The sequence below is a fragment of the Gadus chalcogrammus genome, chromosome 18, assembly GCF_026213295.1.
Source record: "Gadus chalcogrammus isolate NIFS_2021 chromosome 18, NIFS_Gcha_1.0, whole genome shotgun sequence".
Taxonomy (NCBI): Eukaryota; Metazoa; Chordata; class Actinopteri; order Gadiformes; family Gadidae; genus Gadus; species Gadus chalcogrammus.
Window position 1 is genome coordinate 9641075 of NC_079429.1, and position 24276 is coordinate 9665350.

The 24276-nt window shown below is 44.3% G+C and overlaps 3 protein-coding genes across 3 annotated transcripts in view; all 3 read left to right on the forward strand.

The window, feature by feature from the left end:
• The first annotated feature begins 1253 nt into the window (after positions 1-1253).
• LOC130371815 (retinol-binding protein 3-like) lies at positions 1254-4075 on the forward strand. The gene has a single exon (XM_056577680.1). The coding sequence runs from the start codon at positions 1254-1256 to the stop codon at positions 4032-4034; it is 2781 nt and encodes a 926-aa protein (XP_056433655.1). The 3' UTR covers positions 4035-4075.
• A 1744-nt stretch (positions 4076-5819) lies between these two features.
• On the forward strand, positions 5820-8984 carry rbp3 (retinol binding protein 3). Its single transcript, XM_056576967.1, has 4 exons — positions 5820-7033; positions 7306-7496; positions 7870-8012; positions 8659-8984. The coding sequence occupies exons 1-4, from the start codon at positions 5840-5842 to the stop codon at positions 8982-8984; spliced, it is 1854 nt and encodes a 617-aa protein (XP_056432942.1). The 5' UTR covers positions 5820-5839.
• Positions 8985-10034: 1050 nt separating this feature from the next.
• antxr1c (ANTXR cell adhesion molecule 1c) overlaps positions 10035-24276 on the forward strand; it is a 30102-nt gene continuing 15860 nt past the window's right edge. Inside the window, exons 1-9 of the mRNA XM_056577682.1 lie at positions 10035-10691; positions 17719-17790; positions 19266-19337; positions 19825-19906; positions 20144-20174; positions 20324-20397; positions 20911-20979; positions 22307-22387; positions 23413-23473. Of these exons, the coding sequence (XP_056433657.1) occupies positions 10534-10691; positions 17719-17790; positions 19266-19337; positions 19825-19906; positions 20144-20174; positions 20324-20397; positions 20911-20979; positions 22307-22387; positions 23413-23473 (700 nt within the window). The 5' untranslated portion in view covers positions 10035-10533. The remainder of the gene's footprint in view (positions 10692-17718; positions 17791-19265; positions 19338-19824; positions 19907-20143; positions 20175-20323; positions 20398-20910; positions 20980-22306; positions 22388-23412; positions 23474-24276) is intronic.

A 24276-nucleotide genomic window follows, 5' to 3' on the forward strand; every position in this document is an offset into this window, starting at 1 on the left:
ATTTTTATAACACCAACCTTTTCCCCCATTAATTTAGGGCCAACACTTAAACCCTGTTTTCCCTTGTGACGCATTCAGGTGTTTCTAAAAAAGGATATCTGGTTTTTACCAGACCGGATTGGGTTATGTAATCCACAAGAGATTTATAGAAATTAAAGTAAAAATATAAATACAGGCACTATCTAAATACAGAAAAAAAGCATCTAATGGCATAAGAAGAAGAAATATTACATTTTATACTTGGAAGAACTCCATGGATTCTGTGTTTTAATATCGATGACAGGTTTAGGATCAAAATCTGTGTGCAGGAATTTGCAAAAAACAAAAATGTTATGAATTATCCGATTTTTCCTTTATTATATCTACAAAAATATGATTGAAAGATGAAGTTTATATTACAAAGAGCTTGCAAATGGTGCTTAAAACCGACCGCATAATATACCTTTCCAACCTTTCTGAGTTATACTCTAGAGTATATTGTACAAAAATGTACTTTGTTAGCTAGGAAGTTTATTAAAACTGATTTGAAATAAAACAGACAAATAAGCTAACAAAAGAGAAACAAAATCTAAAATAAGTTCACAATTTAATGTTTTATTAATTGTACTTTGGTTTTAATGTTATCATTAATGATGTGTACATGTTTTACCCTGGTTTTCTTCCTTAGATCAACCCCGCCTCTTAGGTCAGTATCCCAAAAAATACCTTGATCCTTCATCTATTTAACGACGGCATTTTAATCAGTGGGATTTGTGGATTAACCCAGACTTGACCCAGTAAAACCCAACCGGTGTCTCTACCGGCTAAACAATGTGCTCAGGTCAACACTTCAGGTTAGCACACTGCCATGGGGACCACTGGGATCGTTTATGTATTGTTATACATCTACAAGAGAACATAATGTTGCCAGCCCCCTCCTCCGTATGACCTATATACAGATTATAGAACAAGCAAACAGACTACCACTGTGTGTGACAACATGAAGGCACCAGTACAGAAAATAAACCTTTCCAATATTGGACCGCTAGACCGATGCGTCACACAATGTGATTAAAGGTTTATTGAGTGAAGACAAAAGCCGCTTATCCTGATGTTGTTGTCCAAAAAAAACTGGTGCTGTTGAAAATTCCTCTTCAACAAATAAGCTGCCGCCCCCGTTTTTCACCGGCAAATAAACCAAATGGGCTGCATGGAACAGAAGACTTTACCAAGGGGGGGAAAAAGGTCGCTTTCTACCAACGACTGTGAAGGTAATGGCGGGCGTACACTCGGCGCTGCTTCCTCTTGCGATGCTACTCTGTTTTCCTCTTTCCTCAAGAGCAGCGCCTTTCCAGGCCACCCTGGTCCAGGACATGGCGCAGATCCTGCTGGAGAACTACTGCTTCCCGGAGAACTTGGTGGGGATGCAGGAGGCCATCCAACAGGCCATCCACAGTGGAGAAATCCTTCAGATCCAAGACAGGAAGACTCTGGCGGCCGTCCTGTCGGCGGGGGTCCAGGGGGCGCTGAACGATCCCAGGCTGGCGGTGACCTACGAGCCCAACTACGTCCCGGTGTCGCCGCCGCTGCTGCCCTCCCTGCCCGCCGAGCAGCTCGTCCGGCTGGTGAGGAACTCGGTGAAGCTGGACTTCCTGGAGAACAACGTGGCCTACCTGCGGATGGACCGGATCATCGGGGCGGGGACGGCGGCCAAGCTCGGCCCCCTGCTCAGGGACAACATCTGGAACAAGGTGGCCCACACGTCCGCCATGATCTTTGACCTCCGCTACAGCACCGCCGGGGAGCTCTCTGGCGTTCCCTTCATCGTGTCCTTCTTCTCGGACCCGGGGCCGCTGATTCACATCGACACCGTGTATGACCGGCCCTCAAACAGCACGGAGGAGCTGTGGACCACGCCTTCCATCATGGCAGAGCGGTACGGTACGAAGAAGGACTTGATCATCTTGACGAGCAAGCGTACGATGGGAGCCGCAGAGGCGGTGGTCTATACACTTAAGCATCTGAAGAGGGCTATTGTAATGGGAGAAAGGTCTGCCGGGGGTTCGGTGAAGGTCCAGAAGATCAAAATGGCAGACTCTGGATTTTACATAACGGTACCGGTGGCAAGGTCTGTCAGCCCAATCACAGGCCAGAGCTGGGAGGTGAGCGGTGTTGCGCCGTCAGTTAACATCATCGCGAAGGACGCAGTCGTAAATGCCAAGTCACTATTGGCAGTTAGGAGTGCCATTCCCAAGGCTGTTCAGAGCATCTCCAATATCATTGAGAGGCACTATGCATTTATGGATCGTGTCCCAGCACTCCTTTACCATCTGCAGGCAGCAGACTTCTTTTTGGTAACATCTGAGGAGGATCTTGCCACTAAACTCAACCAAGAGAGCCAGGCCATCTCCGAAGACCCTCGACTGATGATCAGACTTGAGGAGGACCAGTTTGTTTTTTCCGACAATAGGGACTCTGAGGATGAAATGGTTCCTGATGATTCTGCGTTGTTAGGAACACTGGCTGATGCACCATTCAAAGTGGAAATCCTAGCAGACAATACTGGTTATCTCCGCATTGATTCTTTTGATGACTCCTTTCTGGAGCCTGAATTAGTGGAACGTATGGAGAAAGGGGTATGGGAACCTCTCAAAGACACTGACAATCTGATCATTGATTTGCGCTACAACACTGGTGGGTCCTCTGCCTCATTGTCCTACATTCTGTCCTATCTCCAGGATGTGTTACAGAAACGCCACTTCTTCACGATATTTGACCGGGTTCAAAACAGAACGATCCAATATGACACTCAGCGTTGGATTACAGGGCAACACTACGGTTCCATGCGAGGGGTTTACGTGATGACCAGCTATTACACAGCAAGTGTCGGGGAAGAGTTTGCTTACCTCATGCAGTCTCTGCATCGCGGCACGGTCATCGGAGAGATCACATCGGGAACCCTAACGCACTCGAAAACATTTCAAGTTGAGGACACTGGTATAGAGATCACTGTCCCCTTCATTAACTTCATAGACAACAACGGGGAGTTCTGGTTGGGAGGGGGCGTGGTCCCAGATGCGATTGTGCTGGCCGAGGACGCTGTGGGTCACACCCACGAGATCATTGAATTCCACCGTGGGCTACAGCAGCTCATCCACCAAATGGGAAAACTGTTGGAAACGCACTACGCCATCCACGAGGTCGCCTTGAAGGTCAGCAAGGTGCTCCGCGCCAAATGGGCCGAAGGAATGTACCGCTCCGTGGTCGATTTAGAATCCCTGGCGTCCATGCTGACCTCTGACCTGCAGGAGACCTCGGGGGACCACCGGATCCACATCCTCTACTGCGACGTGGAGCCAGAGTCCATGCGTGAGGTGCCCATGATCCCCACGGCGGAGGAGGTGGGCTACATCATTAACGCTCTCTTTAAGATAGAAGTATTGCCGGGAAACGTCGGTTACTTGCGGTTCGACATGATGATCGACATGGAGGTTGTGAAGGCCATCGGACCGCAGCTGATCAAATCGGTGTGGGACAAGATCGTCAATACTGACACGCTGATCGTGGACATGAGGTACAACACAGGGGGGTACTCCACGGCCATACCCCTCCTCTGCAGCTACTTCTTTGACGTCGAACCCCTACGGCACCTGTATACCGTCTTCGACCACTCCACATCCACCGTGACTGAGGTCACAACCTTGCCTAGCACCCTAGGTCCAAGGTATGGATCGCTCAAAGACCTCTACATCCTCACGAGTCACATGACAGGGTCGGCGGCCGAGGCCTTCACGCGCACCATGATGGAACTGAAGCGTGCCGTTGTGATCGGAGAGCCCACGGTGGGCGGGTCGCTGTCCAGCGGGACCTATCAGATCCCGGGTAGTGTGCTGTACGCTTCCATCCCCAACCAGGTGGTGTTGAGCGCGGTGACTGGGAAGGTGTGGTCCCTGTCAGGGGTGGAGCCTGACGTAATCGCCCAGGCAATGGACGCTCTGAATGTGGCTCAGAGAATCATCGCGGCGAGACTGATGAACAGAGAGACAGGGAAATAGTTTCTGGCATATTCCTTGTTCTTTTGGAGCTGTGAAAATGACTTAATTACGACTCATCTTTTCTTACTTGATTATATAGGGGGATTTCCCATAAATGTATCTGAAAGAATTAGGAGAGAGTGGCCATGGATGGCATCAAATTTGGGATTTCAAAATAAGTCAAGAATTAGGTAATAAACTGAGAAACAACTATTGCCAAATGCTCCTTAGTCGTATTATTAATGGCACAATGGAACGTGTATCAAAGTACTAAGAATGCATCAAATGTAATAAGGCTTTGACAATCCGATTTTTGTGGAATGATTTGTATTCAATCCTGATGTTATTCAATTACATCACATTGCATCAAGTTGCTTGAGCTCCATTTTGTAATGCTGCATGTTCCTTTACGTCTCATCATTGTTATTATTAGGATTCATTATTTAAAATATAGCATGTCATTTACCAGACATGCAATTTACATTTATTTTGCGATAGTTTATGTGCAAATGTGTGCGTGTCTTTCAGTCAGTCTGTTAGTGTGTGTATGTGTGTCAGTGAGAGAGAGAGAGAGAGAGAGAGAGAGAGAGAGAGAGAGAGAGAGAGAGAGAGAGAGAGAGAGAGAGAGAGAGAGAGAGAGAGAGAGAGAGAGAGAGAATTAGTGTTATTGTGTCTAATGTATCCTGTTGAATCTATTAAAAATATATATATATTTCACTTGCAATAACTATTTAAGCATAGCATAAGCATTTGCTTATAACTATCATCAACTAATAATCAAGCTACTAACCCTTATAATCATTTTTATGTTTCATATATTCTATCTATCCTTTACTTTGAACTGCATATTTTTCCAATGTATATTACTGGGATGTTATGTCATTTCTAAGACTCGCCAGTAGAGGTCGCCACTCACACATATGTCTACTGCTTGCCTGAACGCAAACTAATTTTTATCCCAAAAGAGGCACCCTTCCAGTTGGCATTAAAGGAGGATACAACAATAATCTGTGTATTTTGTTTTAATTTAAACAAATGATGATACCACAGGCCACATTAAATAATAATGGTATTGTGATTAATCAAATCAACCAACTTATATTAACCAACCTACAATTACCAACTGTGTATTTAGAAGTTCAACCCAAGTGCTCCAGTGACAGATACAGCAGTGTTTGTTTCGGAAAAAAGCTAAGTCATTACACAAGACTTAACATACCGTTAAGACTGATCTGTAGTGGGAGAAAATATGGGTGACCTTCTACTCTACTGAAAAAGTTTGTTTACTTACCAATCAACTTATTTTGTCAGTTATTCAGTAAGTCTGTTAATCGGTTATTCACCTAGTTCATCAGTTAGACAGTTATTATTTTGTTAGTTACACAAGCAAACGGTTGAAATATGTGACTGGTACAGAACTAAATGTAATTCTTAATCTCTTACATTAGGTTATACAAAAAATCCCAAATTATTTTGAAAATTAAAAGTTCACGGCCTAGTTAAACCTTCACAAGCCATGATACCTGATAGACATTTCAGTGTCAGTTTACATTGTGGAAAATATGACGGCACAGGGAACAGTGGATGTTGTGTATGTTTAAGACATATTGGGTAACCCTACTTGGCTGGCCTGTAATTGTCTTACAAAAGTAGGATAATGCGATTAAGGGTTTATTGCGTGTGGAGGGTAATCTTCTTAACGGAGTGTTAAGAGAAACCTTTCGGCCCAATCAGTGTCATTTTAACGACAACCTCTCGAGGGGGAAAGCTTCAGTGGACAATTATCCTTACACTATTGCTCTGCTCCGTCTAGCCGATCCGGAACGATGGCAAAGATCCTTTTCTTGGTAGCATCTCTGCTCATTTTCAGCAACATCTTCGTCGCCTATTCTGCATTTCCTCCCAGCCTTATTGTAGACATTGCTAAGATCCTCCTGGACAACTACTGCTCTCCAGAGAAGATGGTGGGCATGCAACAAGCCATCGATGCAGCCAGCACAAACACCGAAATCTTAAGCATCCCGGATCCAGAAACCATGGCGAACGTGCTCACCGCAGGGGTTCAGAGCACCATCAATGACCCACGTCTTAAGATCACCCATGAGCCAGAGTATTCACCAGTTGTTGCCCCACAGATGCCCCCGCTGCCCCCCGAGCAGCTCATCGCCGTCCTCCAGAGCTCCATCAAACTCGACATCCTGGACGGCAATATCGGCTACCTCCGGATCGATCACATCCTCGCGGAGGACGTGGCGGAGAAGATCGGCGCTTTGCTCCTTGAACTGGTCTGGAATAAAATCCTGCCCACCACCGCGCTGATCTTCGACATGCGCCACACCAGCAGTGGAGATATAACAGGGATCCCCTACATCGTGTCTTACTTCACCGACGCTGAGCCCCTGATCCACATCGACAGCGTGTATGACCGCCCCTCCAACACCACCAAGGAGCTATGGTCCATGTCCACGCTGCTTGGGGAGAGGTACGGCAGCGACAAGCCCATCGTCATTCTCACCAGCAGGAACACCAACGGGATCGCCGAAGACGTCGCCTACTGCCTGCAACACCTCAAGAGGGCCACTGTCGTCGGCGAGAAGACCGCCGGGGGCTCGGTCAAAATCGACAAGATCAGGGTGGCCGACACAGACTTTTACATCACCGTGCCGACCGCAAAGTCTGTCAACCCCATCACGGGCGCCACGTGGGAGGTCAAAGGCGTCACCCCCGATGTTGAGGTGAACGCCGAAGACGCCCTGGCAACCGCCATCAAGATCCTCAACATCAGGGCCCAAGTGCCCGCCATTATTGAAGGCGCCGCCAACTTGATCACAGAGAAGTATGCCTTTGAGGCCGCAGGAGACGAGGTGGCAGAGAAGCTGAAAGTGCTGCTTGCCACCGGGGCGTACAACAGGGTCAACTCCAAGGCGGAGCTGGAGACCAAGCTCTCGGCAGATCTCAAGAGCCTGTCTGGGGACAAGGGCCTAAAGACAACGAGCAACATCCCCGCCCTTCCACCAATGGTAAGAGCAGTGCTGCCATTGGAATAGGTCTAATGTTTATGTTGATTGGATCGAACATGTTGTAATTTGATCATAATAAACGGAAAGATTTTGTTTACAGCCCTTATTATTTTTTAGCTGAGGAATGAACTGTATATTCAAATGTTTTGTGGAATAAAAAGTTTATACATATATATATTTTTCTTTTTTAAAGAAAAGAAAAGCGACCACATACTGTCCATTGACATGTTTTAATTACCTTCAAAACGACCTGATATGTGTTTATTCATCAGAACTATACCCCGGAGATGTTCATTGAGCTGATCAAGGTGTCTTTCCATACTGACGTGTTTGAGAACAACATTGGCTATCTGCGCTTCGACATGTTCGGAGACTTTGAGGAGGTCAAGGCCATTGCCCAGATCATCGTCGAGCATGTCTGGAACAAAGTTGTCAACACTGACGCCATGATCATTGACCTCAGGTAAATTAGATAAGCCTGCTCACAGCCAAAGCCAATTAGAGTCAGCTAACGTTCCCCTGAATCAGGAATCCACTAGCAATGAAAGATATCTACTTGTGTTCATCAACATGTCTCATATCAGTGGTTGCACAGGTTAAATTGGTTAAATTCCTACATTTGAGACATCAATGGAGATTTCACTGGAGCCATGTTCCAACTTACATTTTACTTTGAGCCAAATCTCCAGATCCAATCATCTTTCTGATTTTCATCTGTTCATCTATTTCATCTGTCTCAACTTCGACAACGAGGCTCTTAAATCCCCTTCATCTTTCCCTCTGGTTTTTTAATCAATGCACCCTGACTAACACATGCACTATGATTGTGATTGCAGGAACAATGTTGGTGGCCCCACTACGGCCATATCTGGCTTCTGCTCTTACTTCTTTGACGCAGACACGAAGATCCTGCTTGACAAGCTGCATGACCGACCTTCTGGAACCACCAAGGAGCTGTGGACCCTTCCCGAGCTTACTGGTAAGAAGAAGAAATAATAACGTATTGGTCTTAGATTATTCAGCTTCATGATTTCGACATATTTGATGGCATGTTTTGTCCTGTGTTCAAAAAAAGTTATTAGAGAGTTATTACCTCCACATAGTACATTGAAAAGGTTCGAAGAAATAAGAGATTGGCATATACCTTCCTGTGATAATGGGATCTGTATTCAAAAGCAAAATAAATATCATGGCTAGTCGGCTAGATGGCAAATAGGGACGATTAGATCATAATGATTCACCTTTTGTTTTGATGTTTCCTTAATCAAAGAGCATTTCCAGTAGTATTGGGGAACTAGCACTTTGACCATTGACATATTTTATTTATTTATTCCTCGTATCCTTCTCTTCCCCCAAAACGTTATATTTCCTTCCTCCCTTTCTTGTGTCCTCTCCTAACCACTTCATCCCTTCCTTTCCTCCCTTCCATTCTTTATTAAACTCTTCCTCCCTTGCATCCTCCCTTTCCTTCCGCTCTTCCTCTTCGTCATTCCTTCCTCTCTTTCCTTTGTCTCCAAACCTCCATCCCTGTGCCCTCCCTGTGCCCTTCCATTCTTTATTCAACTCTTCCCCCCTTGCATCCTCCCTTTCCTTCCTCTTCTCCCCTCACCTCCTTCCTCCCTCAGGCACAAGGTACGGCACCAAGAAGAGCCTGATCATCCTGACCAGCGGCGCCACCGCCGGTGCGGCCGAGGAGTTCGTCTACATCATGAAGAGACGCGGCCGTGCCATGATCGTGGGCGAGCCCACCTCCGGCTCCTCCCACCCGGCGGAGACCTTCCGCGTGGGGGACAGCGACGTCTTCCTCGCCGTCCCCACCGTCCACTCGGACAACACCGCCGGGCCGGCCTGGGAGGGCACCGGAGTCACCCCCCACATCCCCGTGGCGGCCGAGGCTGCGCTGGGTACGGCCAAGGCCATCTTCAACAAGCACTTTGGAGGCCAGAAGTGAGTCCCCGTGCGATGAGAGTTTGCAGAGGGTTGGGGGGATCCTGGGGATGTTCTTCGTAAAAGATATGTGAAGACTGACAAATACTACAAGGCCAAGTCACACGGCATCCACACTCCCTATCTCTCAAGTCCTCTGCATTTCTGTTTTTGGAGCATTGTTCGCGATTGTATTTGGTGAAAGGAGGAAATTTAGATATGTTTTAAAATAATTTTCGTTTGTGAAAGGAGGTTGTGTAGAAGAGTTATTTATGTTGCACAGTAGGTCTACTTGTGGCTGACTGGAGTACAGATTCTTTAGAGGATTGGGAGCTGTGATCTAATTAGCTACAAAAAGAACAACATGAACTGTAGGAACAAAGACTGCACACACAAGCAAAACACAGATTTGGATCATATGAAGTGTTAATCGCACAGCTCACATACAGCTTCTGTGCAGCAAGGTTAATGCTTCTTTCTGATTTTCAAAATAAAAATGTATCTTTGTAATGAGAACATTTTTACATTTGGTCCTTTTTAACTGGAGAAATGTATGGTGGATGATAATAAAATAAAATCCATACAAATGGTTGTGCTTGTCGTATTTACTCTTTAGTTTTCCTTTTTAGTGATGGATCAAGAGAAAACATTAAATTTAGATGAGGCTTAGACAATTATGTTAAATCTAACAACATGTTACACACACACACGCGCACGCACGCACGTACGCACACACGCACACAAACACAGACACACACACACACACACAAACAGATTTGAAGAAGGTATGTGGTACATTAAGAATCCTGCCAGCACTGTTTATGTATGTCATATACCCTATGCTCCAACGGAGATTAATGCTTTTTATTATAACTTGTTTCACGATTATGCCTTCCCTCTTTTTTTACCAAAACCCTACTAGAGGAAATAAGTGAGAGACCACCCCCACACACACACACACACACACACACACACACACACACACACACACACACACACTCTCTCTCTCTTCTCTGAGTCTCTCCCTCCCCCTATTTCTCTTACCCGGTCTCGCTCTCGCTCTCCTCCTTAAGATGAAACATGAAACCTGGTCCAATTCAGCCAAGTTTGTCCTCTACTAGCTCATAGTTCGTCCAGCGCCAACACAGCTCCGCATGACCCATTTCCATTCGCCTGTTATTGATAGAAAAAAACTTTGTTAATCATCCTCCTTTACCCTTCTATCACTGGATTGGTTTTTGTCAACATTTTTCTCCAGAATTTTAAAATCGGTACCCGCGTGGATTGTAGTTAGGTCATATCGTGAGGTTTATTTTTTTCCAGGAAACTTTGTTGCCATCTCATTTCACCATTAGGTGTTGCACAAAACTAATTGAGTCATGTTTGACTTATTCAAATGACCGATTCACATAAAAGTCCATTACCTGCGTTCTCCTGGAGCCACTCGTCGACCTTACATTGCCTATGCAATGTACATTTTAAACTACCTTTGTAATGTGACAAGGCGTTGACCTATATCTCAATGAAAGTTCTTTTTCCAAGGATTAGACGTCTTATTCTTTAAATGAAAAAACATGACACGTGTTTCGAAAAGCATGTCGATTGTGCTCGTCTTTATGGGATTATTCCTGCTCTTCTCGCCATCTGCACGAGCTGAGCCCGAGACCCTTGACGAAGAGGAGGAAGAGAGCTCGTGCCAGGGGGCCTTTGACCTCTATTTCGTGCTTGATAAGTAAGTAGTCCGATTTTCGTCATCGATTAAAAATAGAGAGTGTTAAATGTTAATATTCATAGTTTCTTATTTCAAATATTATAGAAGTCAGACTTGCCCCAGTTCTTATTTTATCATGATTTAGAAAAATCCGTTTGGGAGTTAGATTGCCCATCATTACATCTTTGCCTGCTCAGTATCGGACGCTGTACGCGTGTGCGGATGACGCTCTGATGGAAACACATGCTGCACAAAATGTGCATACTGAAATTATCATTTTAACATGCCCGTGTTGTTGTTGTTGTTGTTGTTGTTGTTGTTGTTGTTCAACCGTTTACCTACGCAAGTATGCAAGGCTAAATGAAACCCACTTACTCGCCTTGATACAATTTAAGCAATTCAGCAATTGCAGGACGTTTAGTTTTTTTTATCTTCCCCCAAAGCCTCTTTCTTTTCCTTAGGGACTAATGTTCTTCCTCAGCAACCGATTCATTCATTTCATTTTGTCCGCCCACAGCGGAAAATGTTGTGGTTGTGGTGGCGTGTGCAACGCCGGACCTAAGCAGAAACCAGCTCAACCCATGAGCAAAAAATAAAATAGTTTAGAAGAGGATTCGCCGCTCAGCAGAACCGTACACCCAAAGTCACTATATGCCTTATATAGTATATCATACCTTTAGCAGCGCTAACAACAAGTTGGCCTATGGCCTATCTGGACTATTAGCACGAGAAAAGGTTTTCAGGGTTCAAATAATAACTTATCCTACTTGGTTATTGTGAGATTTGAACCCAGACACATGCACACTGAGAAGGATTCAAAATTCTTCTTTGTCTCTTTTCCTCTTGGGGCATAAAGCATATCATGCTCCCCAGATGTTGGAAGAATCATGGGTTGTTTTCATCCATGAGAACCAACACATGTTACTAAAGAAGAACAGGTTTTATTGGTCAATCTCTATTGTTAGGCTGGCAGAGAATCAGGAAGTTCAGTTTTTGCTGACTAGCAATCCAGAAAAATGGGTAATTAAAGACCCCTTGCTTTCCACACAAACACACACACACACACACATACACACACATGTGGCACTACAACACTAGTAGACCCTTTTTCTATATTACCTTTGACAATGTGGGTCATTGCCAATAACACAGTAGAGTGTATATAGTAGTGGCTTGGGTGCTGCAGTCAGAAGGTTATGGACTCCACCATCGCTAATGTTTCATAGCATACCTGTAGGCACCGTGTCCCTTTGTCTCCTGGCGCACTAATGGCACTGATACAACTCATGGCATTGCATCATCACAGCCAGGGTTAGAGGTTTTGAATCCCACTGCTTAGAATGTTTATATATGCATCATGGTATACAGTACCCATGCTCTGGACAATGGCTCATGTTATTTCAGGATGTATTAGTCAGAAGAGTTTATGTTACTGTATGGCATAAAATCATAACCTCTGTCGGGTTAAGCCCTCCCAGCCAGAGGGTCACTGGGCTGAGGGAACATGTAGCAGTCTGAGTAATTGGGTGTTGTAACCGAGTGTTACATTAGGGCATCAAGAGGAACACTGCAAGGCCCGGCCTCATTATTATGGCCAGTGGCGAGGAGGTTGGTGAAGTTGGCTCTAATGAGGGTTTGATCCGATAGACTCTGGTGGCTCGTAAAGAAACCCAGAGACGCCATTTATACTGTGTATGCTCCGGAGAACCACGGGCCACACTGGGGGGAGGGAGCTTTGAATGATGTCATGAGAGTCATGTGGAACTCACTGAGTGTAGCCAGGTTAGAGATGTGTTTTCTTTTCATATTTGGAAGTTGTACAATTTTAAAGCTTTCCAAACCTACTCCTCTTTTAACTTTGGCAAACCAACTTTTAAAGTTAGTTTGCAAACACAGTGTGATCTTCTCTTTTTGTGTCCAGGGCAATGAATCCTGTTTACCTTTGGTAATGTTGTTGTTTTTTCTGTTGGGTTTAGCATAAACATCTTGATATAGTTGGATGATACTAAATGTTTTGGGACATTATCTACTCCAACCATTCAAACAAAGCAATTACATCAGAATATCAGTGGCTTGCTATGGTTCCAAGAATGCCAATTTTACAACTAATATGTACTTTGCCTTTATACTAAAAGGTAGAGAATAGAGTTGAGGGACTTAGGCAGTCACAGAATATTATTTTTACGCCTGGACCGCAGCCGTATAGCCGTATAGCGGTATATTGAGTCTTATGTCTCGATGTCTCTTCCCTCTACTCCTTTTACAGTAAATCATCTCTCATCTAGTCAGTTGCTGATGCAGCAAGACGAGTCATACCAACCGATGATGGCTACATTACCAAAGCTTAGCAGCCACAGACGTAATTTCCAGCATTTGGGTATTGGCTCACACCATTCCCCTTTAGTTGTAAAATTGTCATTCATGGACACGTAGCAAGCCACTGATTATCAGGGCCAGAGGCCAGTGTTGATGTAAAGCCATCCAGTTTTCAATCAAACCCCTGCCCTTGATGATTCAGGAGTACTGCGGAGCCTCCCACTGTTTATTATGGAGTGGTCACCAGCCAAAGACATGGTTTTAGGTGTAGCTATTCCCAAAGCTTGCATATCTACAAGACACATCTGTCATTTCCTGGGGTCAACGAATTATAGAGAAATTGCCCTGCTGCTGTAATGCAATGTGATATTAACTGTAATTCTGAAATTGAAAGAATGAACATTAAGTCAGTTGCTCCCTGATTTGAGTCAATTTTCACACCAATTGAGGTTTGTAAAGTTCACTCAAGATTATATTTCATGGCAATAATAATGATAATGTGCAGAGAGAGCGAGAGAATCTGACAATGTTTTTCTTCCTCTCTCTCTTCCCCTTATTGGCTCTCCTTAGCAGTTCCCATTACCTCACTCCGTCCTTATTTATTATATTAACCAGCCCAGGATTCCACTCTGCGAGTTTATACATTTACTCCTAAAACGCTATTTTCAATAATCACCTTTGCCTTCTTATTCGACACCATTGCCCAATTGCACCATCCCTTGCCTCTCTTTCTTAATGACTATGTTAAAAGTAATGGTCAAATAGGTTTTTCTTGGTTTGTGATCAAGTCATCTGGTGGCACCCTAGGAGCATTACATCATGGTGCTGATGTCCAGGCAAACCCATGCCAGGGCTGCAGCTGTACATCATAAACAATTTAAACACGCCAGGAGCCCTCCTAACTTTGGAATGCTCTTTTCCGCATGGTTCTTAACTTTCTCATACACGCTATGAGGGTATACACATCACCCCCACACATATTGGTCCATCTCTAGAGGGAACAAAGGTTTCTCGTTGGCTGTGATTCTTGGCAGATGGAAAAGGGGAGCCATGGTTTAATGTCCAAAATGTTGGGTCTCCCCAGGGGCACTGGGGAACCGACCACAACAAACAGTTATGGTTTCTAAGAAGCCCTTTGAACTAGCTGGCAGAACTGAAAAACGTTTGGCCTTATTAGCATGGCCGCTCACAGCAACATGTGTTTGCACAATCCTGTTCACTTTGGTCCCTTGATAACCATCATGTGAAATGGTGTCTTCTCTACAGTAGGCCTACAGTACCATTTTAATTTTCCAAGCAGCGAGAGGCTGCAGTGAGAGTCCAACCGCCCAACTGTGCTCCAGAAGTAAAACCGTTCTCCCACCAACAGCTACATCTGTTGAAAAGTAGGTTAGCGGTTTTAACATGTGTCCGGGCTAAGTCAGTTGAACGGGGCCGTTGGCTGCCGGTGGCTGGGTGGTTCGCGTGGGCCCCGGTGGAATGCTGGGGAGGCCACAGGTCTGTCCTTGAGAAAACACTAAAGGGTGAGAAAAGAGTTGAGGGACTTTTGAAGCCACAGGTTGACGGAGGTTTATCCCACATAGCGTTATACTGGAACTGGTCTGGCTTTGACATGGCTCAGTCAGCAGGGAGTCACACGGTTGCTTCAACAGGACTGGCTAAGGGAGTTTGGTACCCGCTGCTTTTTGGGTGGCATTTTCATATTATGGTTTCCTCTTTTTGATCACTGGCACATGACTTGACCATAACAATCACCAGGTGTGTCTATCTCTCTCTCTCTTTAATTAGTTTCTCTCGCTCTTCTGTTTCATTCAATCTTTTCTTTCTTCTGGTCTGTGTATGTTTTTTCCTATCATAAATTCACCTACTGTACTTAATTTTCCTTCCATCCCATTCGTGAAGGAAAACCATTGGAGTTCAATATTATGCTCACAACCTACTCCGTCCACCCTAGTGAAAACAAGAAAAATAGAGTGTTACATCCCCCTCAGCCATTTGCTAATAAACCTTTCTACAAAGTGTCAGACCATCTTATAGAAGCATTCAGGAGCTCATAGCAACAAAATAAAAAACTTGGATTGGTCATCATTCAGAGGCCCTGAGCCCCTGTCCACGATTCTTTCATCTTATTTGTCGTTGAAGTTTGGACTGTGTTCGAGCTGTGTGGTTTGAGAAGTTCACACACAGAGAGATCATCAGGGGAGTTTCAGCCCTTACGGTCACAATTCTTCTGTGATAACCAATTCTTCCCCATCCACCAATAGCACACAGTACACAACAGTTCTTAGACGGGTCTATGTGGCTACAGGTTTGGGTTCAAAAACATTGGTCAGAGTTCACTCGCAAGGTTAACATGCTCCATTTGAGGTAACTTACAAGAACAAGCAAAACACTCTGGACTATAAGCATGCCATCATTATTATTAGATCAGAAGGAAAAAACAACATGAAAACCTTTCAATCGCCTTGAGGAAGGAAGGAAAGGGAAGCGAAAATGGGCACTGAATGCTATCTGCTAGATGCGTCTATCTCTCGCCGCTCTATATCTCTCTCGATTCTCTCTAGCGCGATCTCTGCCTCTGTTAGAGCTATCTGCGTATCGCGACTATCGGTCTCGCTCTCTCTCTCATACTGACGCTTCTCTCACTCTATCTCTATCTCTCTCTCTCTCCTCTCTCTCCTCTCTCCTCTCTCTCTCTCCTCTGTGGCTCTGTTGGGACAGGTGATAGAAAAGTGCAAGCTAAGTCTTCGTCCCACGGCTACATATACCTCAGAGCTGCGACATGTTCCAACGCAAACATGACCCTTTGTGATTCAAAAAGAACAAGTGTAACGTATGCACACTGAAAAGTTTTGGACTTTAAATGTGGGCCCATGTTAAATATTTAGAACTTCTACATATACAGTATGTATGCATTGTGATTGAAAGGTTTGTATGGAGGATGGTTGGTGATGGTATGAGTCTTTGAATCCTTAGTGTGCTTTTTTGTTTTTTAATCGGTACCCATAAAGACTTCCCTCAGGGCAAAGACCGTCCTATCCATCGGTCTTGTCAGTGTGTGTGTGCGTGAGTGTGTGCGTGCGTGCGTGTGTGCGCGTGCGTGCGTGCGCGTGCGTGTGCGTGTGTTTGCCTGTGCCTGTGCGTGTGCGTTCATGTGTGTATGCGTGTGTGAGAGAGAGGGAGAGGAGAAGAGAGAGATATACAGAATGGACATGTTGTGGTTAGGCAAGTGGATGTTTGTCTGTAACCGAGTGTTTTCATACCGTATACTGCTCACGTTGCAGATTCTTTTAAACACCAAAGTGAAAAAACAAGCCCACTTGTCCTCCCTCACACTTTTCTAAAAATATTCTGTTGAGCTTGTAAGGTCTTGTCCTTTGCCTTTGCTTCATCAGCCACATTGAAAACCCCCGAGTCTGGATGATGGAGGAAAAAGAGCAGTGCACTTGTCATTAGAAAAACCCTTTTTGCAATGTCTTGTCAATCCCTACTGCTTTTGTAAGAAGTTGAGTGATGCAGGGTTGTGTAACCTAGTCCAAGCAGGCCAAGCAAAAGCCCTGCAAACCTCTCGACTTGTGTCCCTACTCATCAAAATTGATGAGTAGGGACTTCAAATATTAATGTTGAAGTTTTTTTTTACCCTGTAAAGATGAGATGACCGAGATACAAAATAGCATCTTTCCTGCAGGAAAAGTCTGTATGGGTGTTATATTTTAAGTGTGTCTTTATGTGTCTGAGAATATAGTCTAAAGGCGTTGGGTTTATCTGGAACCGGAGTACACTCACTTTAGCAAAGTGAAACTGAAAAAGTCAAGTCAATTGACATGAGATTGTCTTATTTTATACTTCAAATTGTATAAATATAAGCAGATATTGTAGAAATAATTAAAATAATTTAATTCAACGTTTTTATGAAAAAATACAGCAGTGGCACTTGTGGTTCTTCTTTCTATTAAATCTTGTGACACTAATGAGACGAAAAAATAATGCAGAAGACACAAAGTGCTATAAGTCTAATGACACAATGAGTCATTATTAAGAGGCTATTGAAAGCAGAACAGGTCATGTAAAAATACATATGTTATGTCCTAAGAGATGGGTTTTTTTAGCGCCGTTTCCTGTGAGTCGTTCTGTTCCTGTCCACATCTGCTGGACTATATCCTCCAAGTCTTTCAGAGTCACATATCCTCTGTCCCTCGCCCCAGCACACACGCTCAATCTTTTCTTTCTGTTTCGACGGACCGACAGTCATACACAAACACACGTACACAAACACGCACACACACACTAATTTCCTCTAAAACACACACACACTCACATCTACACCAAAACACACACACAAACACACACACACACACACACTCACAAACAGTACCTCTCAAATCCAATCGCCAGTGTGTGCAGCCGCAGTGGGGGCAGAACCTAGAGTGTATTTCCCGGTAGCTTTTTATATTAGTGTGTGTTTATAATGGAGGCCCCTGGGGAGTGTGTTTCCCGGGCCCTCAGGGTCCGGTTAAGCAGTGTCGTAAACCTCACCACCCAGGGCCCCCCCCACATCCTTTCCTCTCATCCCAACCCCCCCATGGGCTCCTTAATGAACCGGGATCTGACACGTTGTTCTGTGTGTGTGTGTGTGTGTGTGTGTGTGTGTGTGTGTGTGTGTGTGTGTGTGTGTGTGTGTGTGTGTGTGTGTGTGTGTGTGTGTGTGTGTGTGTGTGTGTGTTTGTGTCAGGTCCGGCAGTGTGATGGACCATTGGGACGATATCTATTACTTTGTGGAAAACCTGGCAGAGAAATTCAAAAGGTAAGCTACAATATATATAATGAATGTACACTTATTATAAGCCTAATCAATCACCCTCTATACCTTTATATATACACACTGTCTTTTGGATTCAAAATGATTAGAGAGCAAGTTTTCTACATTTGTTCGTGACTTGAGGAATCGTTTACAACGAAGGAAGATCTTGAATGGAAGCACATACACACACATCAATTATTCCAATAAACAAACCATCTTGGAGGAGAAGCCATATGTTAAGCCACTTCATCACCACTGCATCGCCGGTCTACACCACGTGTCACCACTCTCAGACTGAGCCTTTTCACTTAGCCACTAACCCTAGTAGCATTGATGTCATCGACTGTTATTTGGCTGATGGCATGAGGGAATATACATGAAGATAGTCAGGGGGGAACAAGGGTGATAGTCGTTAAGGTGTAGAAGATTGTCGTCTCTCAACAAAGCTAGCTTCATAACAAGTCTGGTCTAAACACACAGAGGGAATTTCCATCTCAAGAATCATGAAGTCAAAGAGATCTCCATAGTCTATGCATGGAAACAAGATTTACTCCAAAGTCAAAGCCCGAATAGAATTCTCGGTAAGAGACAAAATGAATATATGAATATTGCATAACGTATAATATTTTCAAGACCGATTCAGCTTTGGAATCCTTGGCTTTCGATAGCAGACCGTAAACAGCTCCCCCAAAAAACCCTGACGTTAGTGATTACACATTGGCTGCCACGTGGCCCGGTTCGCGTCCTGTGGGATTGAAAGCCTCTCCAGTAAAACAGATGAGCAATCTCTCCCGCTATGTTTGTTTATAGTTCTCCGCTCTGACGTTTATTTAAAAGGCATCCACAGACGGATATATACAGACAGACACACGCTTGTTTTTCTCAGGGTTCCTATTTGGGCGAGCGCTTTTGTGGAAATGTCTTTGCATGCACTCACATGTGCATAAACTCAGCACCACCAACACACCCGCACACAAAGAGAGAGAGACCGAGAGAAGGAAGAGCGTAAGAGAAAAAGATAAAGCACAAGATAGGTCCACAAATCCAGCATGGTTTCATTCTTTATCTTGTTATGAAACGAAATGCGATTGTTGTGGAAAAGTGGTATTTTTGTGCTGGTTTTTCGCTGGAGCACATATGTTGTTTATTGGTGTGCCAGGTGTCAGTGTGTCCCGTAGGCAACAAGCGACATCAGGAGAAAACAGCACCATCCCCCCCCCTCCCCCTCGCCATGGCACAGATTTACTGCACTTCCCTCAACACATTGTGTGCCTGCGTTCCATACAGATTAAATCACTTACAGCGTCATATAGTCTTTGAAAAGATAGGAAGTAATATTTCCTTTGGGGATGTTTACAGTAATAGGCTTAAAACAACATATTGACAAATGTATGAAAAATACGGCCTCCCTTTTCAATGTGATGTGATTGTCGTCTGTTTATTTATTTCAACCTTTTTGGTTTGTTTTCTGACTACAGCCCAATGCTGAGGATGTCCTTCATCACCTTCTCCTCCAACGCGGTCACCATCATGAAGCTGACCGAGAACAGGTTCATGTCATTACAGAACATATCATGGCCAATCAAACCCACTTTTCCTCAGATAGCCAGACCAATTCGCAGACGTGTTTTCCACGAGGCTTTATTAACAGGCGCAGACAAAAATGCCTCCGGACACAATCGGATAGACCAACAAACAATCAGCAGACCATGTACCAGCCAATCTTGGCTGTTGAGAAAAATGCCTCAGCTGCGCTCCCATATGGTGCTTCTCTGCTCAGTCATCCTATTAAGCCCGCCCCATATCAGATAAACGGTTGTGATTGGTCCGACCCGGGCCAGGTCCGCTGGAAATCTGTCTGAACGGGAGGGGGGCCAGACACATATGCCAGAGCAACATGAGCTTGCAGATTTGTCTGGTTCCCAGGCCTGCGTGTCCCCACAGGCTCACAAGCTCAATGACTTCAATAGGAATTTCTATCATATTAATAACAAGACAATGACTAAAAATGCTTCCTGTGCTCACCTTCTCCCTCAGGGTGGAGATCAGAAAGGGTCTGAACGCCCTGCATAGAGAGATCCCTGGTGGAGACACCTGCATGGACCAGGGTCTGAACCTGGTAGGTTTGGGTGGAGAACATAACGAACATCTGCTAGCTAGGGCTGGAGGCTGCTTGCGTCTACTTCCAAGTTCTTGTTATGTAATAACAGGATATAGACCCTTGCTCCTTAACTTAACTTCATTGGGATTCTCAGTCTCACTTGTATTTCTCTCTCGATTAAAGTGTGCTAAATGTTAATTAGATCTCGACTGCCTCATATGGTTTCTGACTGTATTGTTATCTTCTCACTTCTAGGCAAACCAGCAGATATACCACGAGAACATAGGTAAGCTCTCTGAAAGACTCATCAACAGATACACGCAGACACACACACACACACACACACACACACACACACACACACAACGACATGGACGGCATAGAAGAACGATCAATGATATTTCCCTCTTTAACGTGTGGCATGTTTCTCCAAAGGGACGGCTAGTGTTATAATCGCACTGACAGACGGAGAGCTGCAGGAACATCAGCTCAGGGATGCTCAGCAGGAGGTAAGGATTGATGTCCGAATATATCAGCTCTGTATTCACTCTCTTATAGCACCGATCTACTAACTTTACTGTGCTAACCCTCTATTGTATATTGTACTCTACTATATACTACAGTACTCTCTACTACTGTTCTAACTCTACTATACAATACTGTACTCTCTACTACTGTTCTTACTCTAATATATACTACTGTTCTCTCTTCTACTGTTTTATCTGTACTATATGCTACAGTACGCTCTTCTACTGCTCGAACTCTACTATATAGCACTGTACTCTGTGCTATGGTTCTAACTCATCTATTTTCTACTGTACTCTTCATTTGTTCCACTACTGTTCCAATTCTTCAATATTCTACTGGCCTATCCATCTGACTGCTCACTCTCTCCTCATGTACTAACCATGTACCTTTGTCTACTGTACCGACTCTCCTAAGGTATCAGCTGCCTACCATTTACCAACAATTCGGTTTTAATGCCACAAAGATAAAGACTGTTCATGTTTCTTTACCAACAGGCGGAGAGGGCCAGGTCTCTTGGTGCCATTGTTTACTGCGTTGGAGTGAAGGAATTTAACGAGACTCAGGTAAAAAAAGACAATTTAATTCAATTTATGTTCCATACATTAAGTTCAAAGTAGATGAACTATCTATTTTAAGAAGAAGCATTATAATTTGCACAAACCGCTAATTAACGGCTGTTTGTAAAAAGGCAGGAAAGTTGACATTGTTTTGATTGTACCATCATAAAGAAGGCAACTTTACCGCTGGTCTTTTTAAAAGTGGCTTCCAGATACTTTGGAATAAATGCCATTTGAAAAGTCTGGTTTAAAACTGAGCTTGTCGCTATCTCGTGAAATCGTGTCCACATGCAGAGGCCTGTCATCGCTGCCTGATGTCCCCACCACCACGCCCCGACCTCCTAGTGTGTATGTGTGAATAAATACGCTCTACACACGAGCGGCACACTTAGTTTATGCCCTTAGGCTTCACGAGAAGAACTTGATGTACAAAACACTGCGAGCGGGACGACCACATCTTAATCGAGAAGGCAGATACGCAAGATGGTTTATGCATCGACCGAATGCGCATCGTGTTACCGCATGTACGTTCTCACCACTTGCAGTTTATCCCAACCTATCATTTAAACACTTCCTGAACTACCAAGCCAATCCCAAGGAAGAATGTCGTCCATTTTTCTAAGGGGCCTCTTGGATCGGTTTGGCTGCCTATCTCCCAGATTGGTCAGAGTCTATGTCTAGAATTTCAGTATTATTCAAAGCATTACCTCGAAATGACCAGGATGTTTCGGCTTCTTGCATTTCTGATTCAACCTGGATTTTGACCCCTGTAATGTTTAGACTAGAATGACTCTTTCTGTGATAATGATTCATTGGCCGTTGCATTGATTATAAATGTACCTATTATATGATTTAGCATAATGTAGAGGTCATTACGGGTTGTTCCCACCCAAGTCCACACATGCACGCACACACACACACAACCACACAATCATATATAGACAAACATATATATGTCCCTGTAATTGATGTCTTCCCGGGTGAATAGTGGTATTACAGATAATGGATTCTGGTTTTATATTTGCATGGTTGTAAGAGTAAACATGCGCTTCATCTAATCATATTTATCCACTATGTCCCTTATTCTTTCTGCTCTACATTCTCTCTCTCTCTCTCTCTCTCTCTCTCTCTCTCTCTCTCTCTCTCTCTCTCTCCTCTCTCTCTCTCTCTCTCTCTCTCTACCTCTCTCTCTCTCTCTCTACCTCTCTACCTCTCTCTCTCTCTACCTCTCTCTACCTCTCTCCCTCTCCCTCTCTACCTCTCCCTCTCTACCTCTCTCTCTCTACCTCTCTCTCTCTACCTCTCTCTCTTTCTCTACATCTCTCGCTCCTAGCTGGCCACCATTGCAGACACAATCGAGCATGTGTTTCCTGTGTTGGGAGGATTCCAATCCCTCCGAGGGGTCATCGACTCGGTAAATAAAGCAGCGTAAATGCACAGAGTATGTAGCCATTTAAGAAGTCCCTCTGCCTATGTTTAAACCATATCATCTGTAGTGCATTACAAAAGGTGAGTAACGGCGTCTATACGATTTAATGTTGCACTGTGGCGCAGAGTCCAACTCTTATTCCTATTTTACAAACTTTACCCAATACACTCGTATCTTTTGCCGTTACGGCTACTGACAAAGATTATTCATTCCAAACATTTCCCCCACCACCCTGTTTTGGCAGTTATGAATATTGTGTGTTAGAAGTTTATGGAGTTGTCTTATTTTTCCATCTGTGTTGAATACGCAATGAGAACGAAGAGTTTGAATCTGGATGAAACGTTGTATGGGATGGTTGAGCCACCCGAATCCTCTCGTGGTCTTAAATCAGGACTTTTTATTCGTATACGACAGGAAGAACCACCAACTCATTTTAATCCTCTGTTTCACAGGGATCCCAGAAGGAAGCATTTACTGTAGTGTCAAAGAGCACCAATGGAGAATTCACTCTTGAGCTTGAGCAGAAAAGCAGGCAGGCGCAATTTAAACAATGAGAGCCGCAAAAAGGAAGAGGAATGATTTAAGGATTCAAACGTTAGAGTTAGAAGGAGACATTTTGGTATTACTTATCTTCCAGAATACACCCCCACCCACACACATGTTAGATCGTTTAAAGGGGCATGAACCCAAAATCAACGTGGTAATATGTCTTAAAGGTAAATCCTATGTTTTTGAGAGTCTCCGCCAACAAGTTAGTGAACGGTCCCCTCTGCTCTGAACGCAAGTGGCATTCTTTACTTGACGTCAAAGGGCCTTTTAGAATTCTCTCTCTCTCTCTCTCTCTCTCTCTCTCTCTCTCTCTCTCTCTCTTCTCTCTCCTCTCTCTCTCTCCTCTCTCTCTCTCTCTCTCTCCTCTCTCTCTCTCTCTCTCTCTCCTCTCTCTCTCTCTCTCTCTCTCTCTCTCTCTCTCTCTCTCTCTCTCTCTCTCTCTCTCTCTCTCTCTCCTCCAGATCATTAAGAAGTCCTGCATCGAGATCTTGGCGGCTGAGCCGTCCAGCGTGTGTGCAGGAGGTGAGTAGGAACCACGGATAGAGATAGAAAGATAGAAATCCCATCAGTACGACACAGCCGTACAAAGACACATTTCTTGTGTATATTGGGTGTAGCTCTCTGAAGGCTAGAGTTATGAATTATTAGAGCCGATGCAGTTGAGGGACAATACATTGTAGTATGGAGTTGAAGGTAATATTTAGGGCATATCGTCCCCATCATATTTCTATTGCCTGGTTACCACGATTAGGTTGCTAGGTCTTTGATAGGTCTTCTAAGCAGAAATAGTTCTGAGCCCTGCTGCCCAGGAAAGAGTATTGGGAAAGGCTATGGTCAAAGATCCAAGCTTTTTTCTGCCTTGACAAAAAAAAACTTTAACAGGGGATAGAGCAGTGGAATAACACGTTACGCAACCTTGTTTGAACACTGTCAATGTTCTTGCCTTTCAGAAGTTTCCTGTAGTTTGGAAAATACCAGTGGATTACTGCTATATTTACATCGAGGAGGGGAAAGATAATCGGGAGGGGACATTAATTGCTTTGAATTCAGCATGTTAAAGAGGTGGTGGAATCATAAAAGCGCTGATTAAACAGCAAATCCTTTACCAAAATACGTATTCTCTTGACCTAATTCCAACCACATCTTTTTACATGTGGGAAGCGCACATCTGCTATTGCAGTTGGTTGAAGAGCGGGATCCCCCTGGGCCCTTTCTGTTGAAGACATCCCACACGCATCACATAGTCTCTTACGTGCCTCTCAGCCCTCGCCGTTAGAGTCTGTTGTAAATCTGTAAGCTGGATGTGAGTGGCTATGGTGCCTTTT